At 42.5% G+C, this 9,525-nt stretch overlaps 1 protein-coding gene across 1 annotated transcript in view; it reads right to left on the bottom strand.

The window, feature by feature from the left end:
- Window positions 1-8,677, bottom strand: part of MAP2K1 (mitogen-activated protein kinase kinase 1) — a 208,079-nt gene extending 199,402 nt beyond the window's left edge. The window contains exon 1 of the mRNA XM_085644619.1: window positions 8,113-8,677. Coding sequence (XP_085500745.1) covers window positions 8,113-8,192 — 80 coding nt within the window. The 5' untranslated portion in view covers window positions 8,193-8,677. The remainder of the gene's footprint in view (window positions 1-8,112) is intronic.
- Window positions 8,678-9,525: the final 848 nt, after the last annotated feature.

Genomic DNA, 9,525 nt, shown 5'->3' on the forward strand with positions numbered 1-9,525 from the left:
TAGAAAATAGCATGAAAACCCCGCTCCAAAACCATGCCAATTTTAAGATTTGGTTTCAACAAACACCATGTGTGGCACTGGCGCTTCTAGACTTGGTCTAATCCCGCTGCGACACACAAGGGTACTTAATTACACTTTAATAGTTAAATACATAGTGGGCTTCACGCAGCTTTACATGTTAGCAACAGTTCAGTTCCTTAGCAACGCAATGAAACCATTGACGCCCACGCCATGCACATTTCCTCCAGATCCTTTCAATGTTGGATTTTTTTTTCCTTTTCAAAAAGCAAAGCAATTTCTCCAATCTGGCGTTTATGCTAATGGATCCAAAAAGTCGGATCAGAGTACAAAACCTGCTTTTCTTGGAACATAAAGACGCTGCAATTACGCAGAACTTGCAAGAAATACATTTCAAACTATTTTCATTCGCAGGGGGGCTGTGTAGGGGCTACAGATCAGGGAGATGGTGAAAAGAAATATTTCAGATACAAGGGTAAGGTGATGTATCAAGGAGATAATGCTCATAAAAATTCCAAAAGAGCCAATGTAGCATTGAAACAAGGTTCTATGGAGACCCCGTAGTTAAAAAACAGATAGCAACATTTACAGATCACAAAAGCAGTTCAAGTAACAGTATGCAGTTCCTCAAAGACATCCCACATGGGGGAAAGGGGCAGTAATGGAACATACTCCAAACTCACACTAGCATCTCTCAGACTATTAAATCGATTAGCATCTTGGGTCTGTTATGAAAGGACGTAGGAGATACAGCCAGTGAGGTGAGGCCTTCAACAAACGATAGTGACATTACCACATTGGTGGCAATAGTACTATGGGGGCTAACACGTCAGACCAAGTGAACTTATGCCCCAAGGTGGTAAGTTATAGCCCTACAATGGCAGAGACGTCACTGGCAACAATCTCATCAGTTGTGATGTCAACAGGCAAGAAGTGACATTCCTACAAGCGCAGCAATATCAATGCACTAGCAGAGATGTAACCACAAGGGCAGTGAACCTACTTGCAGTGCTATTATCACAAAAGCAAAATTCCTGGGGTGTAAATAAATGGAGGGAAACATTATCACAAGGATTGCAGCATCGTCAGAACATGTATAACATCTTCAAAAGGATCATAATATCAAACAGAAGGAAGAGAACATCATGGGACATCATTTCAATTGCTGTACTATCATCATAATGATTATAATGCCAACAGAAAAGTGCGCAAGCAGCAGGTTACTGTAGAAAGTACATCAAATATCAAGGGCCGTGCTAACCCAGCAAAAGGTTGAAGAAAATGAACAACATTTGGCAAAACCAATAGGTTTCACCTATCTAATGCGAAAGAAGAACTAATGTCTCTGCCAAAGTTTACCTGTAAAATATGGTCTAGAAAAAATAAAGTAAAATAAAAAAAGTCTTAAAATACTGGAGGGAAAATAAACATATCTTATGGTATCTCAAAACAATATATTAAATTTAATGTTTTCAATCTTTATAAATGGCATGGTTTATTTTCAAAATACTTCCACTCAGGAAACTGAACAGAATTTTAAAAGAATACGATAGTGTCAGAATGAACAGGGGACAATTTGACAAGGTCTGATTTTCTTAGAACAGGATTCAGCCAATTGGTGTTGTGCAGCTGCCCAGGTGGCAGATTTATGGGCCTCCAGAGGAAGGACCATGCTAAGTACACCTTTTACTCCAAAGGCAAGTTAAGTGAATGCAGCAGATGGCCCTTCACACAGCACTATAAAAGCCATTGTGTGCCCAAACTTGTGCTTTCATGCCATCTGGGGAATATAGGAGATAAATCAAGTGAGACCCTTAAATTCTGCTCTTCAGCCATACTCCAGAGAAACATATCCTTGTTGCTGTGCTTTTACAGAGACTCTGGGAGGAGTGGGTATCAAGAGAGAAGGGGTGAGGGGTAGTTATTTGAGAGAAGAAAACAGCACAAGAGGGAGATTGCTAGAAAACAAGTAGTTCCCTAAATGTGAGCAGCGGAAGGATACAAGTCAGCCTATCAAAAGAATTGTAAAGAGGATATGCCCCAGGGGAGGGACAAACACAAGATGAAAGCAAGGCAAGATTAAAAAGCAAGAAAATGAGAGTGACAATAAAGCCTTACTGAGCTGACCCTATGAACCAATGCACCTGTGACTATGAATCTCAGATCAACAAGAAACAATAACTGCAACTAAATAATTCAAAACTAAGTGACAAGTGTGTGTGACAAGGTTCAAGTCTCTGTATCCAAAGCCACCACTGTCAGATTGAATCTGACAGCCTGAGAAGAACAGATTGTGAGAATAAAGCCAATCAAAGGTAAACAATGGATGGGCTCTAAGCACACTGTAAATTCATAATAGGTCTTTTGCAACCATACAACTTGTGCAGTGTGGCAGCCAACACCTAAAAATGACACAAAAGTTGCTATAATCTCTCCAGAGAGTCAAATATGCTAAAACTACCTCCTCCATGTCGAAAAGCTTCACTGACACTCAGGGCACAAGTTGGGTACATGCAGGTAGATGGGTGCCCCCCCCCCACTATTTCACAGGGTGTACAGCATCTACCCTGCCAAGAAGTTGGGCCCCACTGAAATATGCAGAATGTGTCACAGTGTAATTTTGAGACACAGACCACATTCAGAAACTCCTCAAGTTGTCTGTTTTTATTCCCAGCAGCAATGTGCAGGCAGCGAGGGGCCTTTTTTATTTAAATTCCAACTGGACCCTAAACAAAGGTCGAAGTTAAGGGGCCATGAGGCATCCTTTTCTTCTGAGCATCTTAACTAGGACCTATCTGAAGCCTCACATCTAGTTGCCAATGCAATGGAGGGGAAACAAGACACACACAGCTTGTAATCACTGCACAGGTACTTAAGAGAGGCATGGTTTTGATTTTGTTCATTCCCTGTACATAAGAGATATGCATGCACACAGTAAGAATGTGAGATCTGATAGTCTGTCCCAGTATTTACACAAATATTTTAAATCCTGCTATTTTGTTTTATTTCTTTTACAGTGCTTTGCACACCAATGCAGTGCTTCAGTGCACTTTACATCACACGTACACATTATACATTGACAATAATATCACACAAGTGTGTATATTTATGAATAGAATGTGTTACATAAGAGAGCGAGAGTTACAAGGTGTAGGAGTCAAATGTCATTCATAGCTTACTGTGTTATATTAGGAGGATTACCTTTCATGAACTGAAAGCAACAAACGGATCTCTGCATTAAAAGAAGTAGTTCACTTACTTATCAATATATAATGAAAATCTGAATGTTGAATGATGTGCTTTGCAGGAGACACATTAACCCCTCTATGCTACTTTGATTCAAAACCAGAACTAGACAAAACAAAGATCCCTCCAGAAAATGTGTTAACCACCAGAGTTATCGTACCATTGCTATTATTTCCTGAGATTTATGGGACACACAAAGCTCTATGCGGCAGGTGCCTCTATCCCATAAGATATTTTAAAATACAGATTTTACAGCCAAGCAAGCAGAACAGATTTACTGCCACGTTTCTCTTTGTGCCAATTTCTTTGTCACAGAGTTTTTTTTTATATATAAAATGAATAAATTGAGGTCCAGAATTTTTGTATCGGGGTTGTGTCACTTTTTGGGCACAACCCCGACGCAAAATCTAATTTGTTAATTCTGATAATGTGTGCAAATGTACTCATTATATACCTTCTAAACATATGTGTGAGGTCTTAAGATCTGATGTCACTTCTTGTGATGTGACTTCCTGTGAGGTTATGGATTGTAATGCCACTTCCTGTGATGTCCCTTCCTGTGATGCCAGTTGCAATGTCACGCGCTGTGTTCTCACTTGCATACTGTCTAACTTGGTTAGTCCCCCCACTTATTTTTAGGTCTCACCTGGCGTAGGCTGCGCACATGTGCAGTCTCGCTGGCGAGATTGAATGATTTGGGGTATTTTGTGTAAAGGGCATTAAGCCCCACCACTCTTTTCCATTGGCTGGCGTCACCATTTATGCTAAACGGTGGCCAGCCATTGGAAAAGAGTTGGTAGTGACGTTTTCGTTCGGCTTTTTGAGTCGTCCCATTTGGACGGGCTCGTCTGCCTTCCTTATGTCGTAAAAGGTTTCTTATCTTTATTGGGCCAAACACATGGCCCCATAAAGATAAGAAACCTTTTAGTAAAGAAGGAAAGCAGGTGAGGCCGTCCAAGTGGGACGGCAGAAAAAGAGAAAAGTCCACGTCACAACCACGGCTGCCTGGCGAGCACTTACAGACTTGTTAACATATGCAATGCAAAGTGCCTGCGTGCAAAGGCCTTATCTCTTGGCTTTGCCAGTGCTTGTTTTTCATGCATGTAATGTAACAGTCACAACAACGCTTAAACAAACCCCGTTGGAGCAGGTAGCCACATACAACTATTGTTCCCCCGAAAGGAATGATTACGCGAGCCTCGGAGACCAGCATGACCGTTTTACTACTGATGTGCAGAACGTGAACACGAAATATGGGGTAGCGGAGGTGCGCTTGTGGTTTTTACTACTGATGTGCAGAACGTGAACACGAAATATGGGGTAGCGGAGGTGCGCTTGTGGTTTACCAGAAAGGTAGTCAATAGAAATTTAGGTTTCAGGGAGGAAAATTAGACAATCTGACTGAGCAGAAAAGACTCTCTCTGAGGCTCATTGCTGCTTTAACCCCTCCCCCAACCCCCTTCACAACATTCACCCTTCCGTGATCCATGCCCGTGGCGTCATTGGGTGCTCTTACACCGGGCAGGTGTGTTGCGGTGGTGATCACAAAAATGTATAAAATGAGGAGCAGTGAGACTTAGTATAATGGAGGTAAGCGGACGTGTCCCCCGTCCCCTTGTAAGTTCTGGTCTTGGGCAACCTCCCCTTTGCGATCCATAAACGGAGAAGATTTAATCTAGTCTAACAAGTTTTCTTGCAAGCTTGGAGCTATCTCTGCCTCCTGGGATACAGGAAGCGATCACCAACCTTATTAATAGTAAAATATGTGTGTGCTCTTAGTCAAGAAGCCGGCGGGGTTCAAATGGAATATAAAACAGGGAGGCTTTGTCCATAAATAGACAATAATTGTCTAGATCAGGTGTCCAACACAGAACCAGGAGAGCCGGATCCCAACCAGATCTTCAAGGCATTTACATACAATGTATTAAATCAACCCACTCTTTCGATGGAGCCGCCCTTTCTGGGAACACCCGGTGGAGAGAAGGCTGTTTTAGGTGTTTCCGGGGAAGGGGGTGGGAAGGTGAAACCAGTATCTGAGGCCTGAATGTTACTTGGATGTGTGATACAAACGATGGAATTTTGAGTACCTTCTGCCCCGCTATAACGGAGAGGTACCTACAGATTGCTATGTAGTGTATGAAAAGCTGTCCCCTCGACTTTTGATTCCATTGTACTGTCATTGAAATTAGATTTATGCATTAATAGTCTAGGAGTGTTTGTTAAAACGTAGAAAATAAACAAATGTAATTTCCGTATTAGGCGTTAGTACATTTGAGCCTAGTGTAGTGCATGAGTGAATACTTCCATATTTTTTTTGTAAGGGATGTCACGTGTCTGTTATGACGCTTTATGCTTTGTCGCACCTTATTCAATCCACTCTAACTTCTTAATAGTTTTTGTAAATCAGAAACGGAAGCAACGTGAAAGCAGTCAAATTTGGGATAATAGTGAGCTTGATGTAGGATTGTGGAGTTTGAAGACCCCGTGGACCTGCTCTGTGCAGTTACACTTTTTTGTGCCCTGTGTGAAAAACTAGACTGAAATAATTCTAATCCCATCTTTTCAAATGTGTGATCTTCAGCACATTACTTTTATTTCTCTGCACCTTGTTAATTAACTGATCATGCCTCTGCCATGACTGTGCGACCAGTCTAACCGTCCAGTTAAAGCCAGTGTTTGCGCGCATGAGCGAGGAGGCACCCAAATAATTACTGCCAATTACGTGGGGGGCACGGCAAACTAAACAAGCATTGAAAATGCAATAGGTCTCGCCTTTGATTAAGTTAAAGCCATTTGCGTTGCTAATGGTATTGTATATCAAAGCAAATGGCTTTAACTTAATGAAAGGCGAGACCTATTGCATTTTTAATGCTCGTTAGAGACTTATGCCCTGCTGACACCTCTACCGCGGTCATACAAGACCTTCATGGGAGACATCTCACACAGCTGCGCACATAAGGGGCACCTTTAGGAATATCCTCCCATTTCAGTGAAGTTTCATTAACTCTGCCGTTTTCAGTTTTATACACTCGATGGTGCATGAGACGTTCTCGTTTACCATTTCTATTAAAACCTACAGAGTATTTCTGTAAGTCTAGCTCTGAAAATAAAGCCATACAATTAAATACGTGTGCGCTTGTATGTAAATATAGAGTCTGAGTTCGTTCCATGCAAACCTGCCCGAGCACGGGATCCTTATCAGCAGGCGTGGCAGAATCTTGGAAGAGCCTCAAAACCGACCGTGTTACGGATTAACTATCTCCCTGGGCGCAATGCAGAGGAAATGCCTCACCTTGGGTAGGGCCCTTGAGGGGGAGGTGTAGGGTTGTGTAGGCAAGCGTGTGAGGCTGACCCTCACATTCCCCTCCAGGGCATGCATTTTTCTGCTGCATGCAAGAGCCAGATTGCGAGATTCCTCGACCGCCTGGGCGCTTCGGAACACGTTCATTGGAAAACATGCTTGACAACTTTTCCTGCCCAACCCATTCCAGCAACATTTCATTCCTGGCACGTCCTATGGGTGGGATGGGACTACCCGCAAGATCACCTCTGGAAAGCCGGAAGGGAGAGGGCACAAACTGGAACCCTCTTCTGAATCCGGGCGGTAAAGGGGCGGAGGTAGGATATCGAACAACTTGTAGGCGCTTCACCCACATACATGCTTTTCACTGCACACGTGGGCAAATACACCTTGATGCACAGTTTGAAAAACGATGAAGACCAGGGCATCTTAAACTTCAGCCCGGGTTTTGCAACGATAACAATCAATCCTAAACACAAACCCCAATCAACAGTCCCTTCACTTTTTTGAACCAATCTTAACCTTACCATAAGTGTACTCAAAGCCCATCCTAAAGTAGGTCTTCAATCCACTAAACCGTGCCCACTCAAACAAACCATTAATTCCATCTTAAACATTCCCACAAACTACAGTAATATACCCGGCGCACATCAAACATATGACTAAGCTACCCAGAACAAAACTCGTGCCACAGTATTGTATTGTAGCATTTCTACATGCAAGATAGAAACTCAGCCCATGCCAAACATACCTTCCATTCCATCCCATAGGCCATCCTACATATACCCCTAAACCATCCCTTAACTAGCCATACTCATTTCCTGTTAATATAGCCCGCTCTGTACCAGCCATCCTATAGATTAATTCAACCAATCGTAGACCCCTACCACAGACCATCCTAGAATTCTGGTCGTACCTTCGCCATCCTTAATTCATATTTCAGTCCATTCCTCCACGTATCCTCTACCCGCCCTTTAACCTACTTCTGCCCCAATCTTTTCGTCTACTACTGAGCCCATCCACCCACTTCCATTTTTAACCCTCCCTTCCTCTCAGCCAGGACTGCCACCTTTTACAGTGAAACATGCCAGCCATTTGATAGTGTTTTAGAACCTAAAATGTACGAAAAAATCCTCAGTATCCCTTCACTCATTGCACTTCTGTCGGTTTACTTTAATTATCAGACATGAATCACTCAGACAACTCCCAGATACTCTTTAAATTATCTCTTCTAGTATTCATGGTTTTATTTTTCTATATCGCTTTGGGGAAAACATCATGGAACCGATGTCCACATTTTTTTAACGGCTTTGAAATTATAGAAAACATATTTATCAACTATGTAAAATGCCGACCAGGTGGCAACCCTTATCTCAATCCTAAACCCACTCTAATGTATTTATTTTGCCCAATCTAACCCCTCCTTTCGGTTGCCCATCTCTAAACTCGACCGTGACTTACCCCTTCAACCCTCCACCCCTGCTGAACCTCTCCTAAAATGCACTGTTATCCGCCACGGGCACCTCTTCGCCACTGACCCCACTTACTCAGCTGTGGTGCTGCCGTTGACATTGGATCCGTCTGGCGTTGGGTTCAGCTGAATTGGTCCAGGCTTCTTCTTTGGCATTTTGTTACAGCAATGGGACAGCCCGTTCAAACGTCAAACAGGTACCATTCGCCAGAAGAAGGAATTTTCCTCCTACCCCTAAGTTCCCAGCAGCGACGGGACAGAAACAGTAAGGCAGCTCTTACAATGCCAGCAACAGTGAGCGCTTGCCACAGCCTGAATGTACTGATCCGATCTCAAGTAATTCCCGGTACTGTGCAGACGTTTTGATGGAGACGGAGATGGATCTGGTACTTCAGTGTAGACCTTGATTTTGCATAAGAGGTTCTGTGCCTATGTGCTCTGATAGCCCCTGTGAACCAGGAGGGAGGTTGCCGAATATGAGCGCTTCCCCCCGTCTCCTGTCAGAAGACCGAAACATCCGATTGCTTTTTCGATTCCGACTCTAACCAACTTTAATGTGAGAAAACGAACATAGGTTATTAAAAAAGCTAGCTTTAGAGTGACTGACAGGGTAAGGGGGCGGTGATAGGAGGATCTTAGTTGCTGTATTTCACACTAAGCTATACCATTGGTCAGAAAAATGACCCGCCCATCAGAGAGCGAACGCAGCTGCGCCAGAAGAAACCTCCCCGCTGCTCCGGAAGGCATGGCCCAGCCACTCGCATGCCGGTATTTTGATAGGTTCTGCTTCTCGTTAGGTTGTGCTTGTTGGGCGTGGTCATGGAAAGAAATGGAAGTACGCTGGATATTTGCAGCCGACAGATGTAGCTTCCTGTGCATCTCGTTAAATAGTGCTTTTATTTTAACAAAAAGCTCTAAGTCATACGATGTTTGTAAATTGAGTATTTAAAAACTTTACATAAAATCCAATGCACGTTATTTTAGGAACTATAATTTATTATCGCCAAACGTCCTTTCAGTTAAGACAAGCATTTACAATGCAATACGTCTCGCAATTACATTGTCTTGAGCTATTGGCATTGTAAATGTTATTGTTTTTTCCCCTTTGTGAAGCATTAATTAAATGGTGTAATGCAAAATTGCAATAGTTCAGTTAGTTTTGATTGCAAAATCTATTGCATTGCATTTGTATTAGTGGGAGTTTTTAGTTGCTTTTAGTAATGTTTTTAATTTTTATCACATTAATCTAATGCATCCAAAATGGTAATACCTACTCATTTTTGAATAAGTACTCTGAGTGGATATTACAACAAGTGCAGATATAGGTGTTATATTACTATCACTGCATATATAGGTGGGAGATTAGTATTCCTGCAGATATAGGTGTGTGATCATTTTCTGTTTAGATAGGTGTGAGATTACAATCACTGCAGATGCAGGTGTGAGATTACTATTATTGCAGTAATAGGTGTGAGATTACTGTCACTGC

Source organism: Triturus cristatus, chromosome 3_1, assembly GCF_964204655.1.
Source record: "Triturus cristatus chromosome 3_1, aTriCri1.1, whole genome shotgun sequence".
In the NCBI taxonomy this organism is placed as follows: domain Eukaryota; kingdom Metazoa; phylum Chordata; class Amphibia; order Caudata; family Salamandridae; genus Triturus; species Triturus cristatus.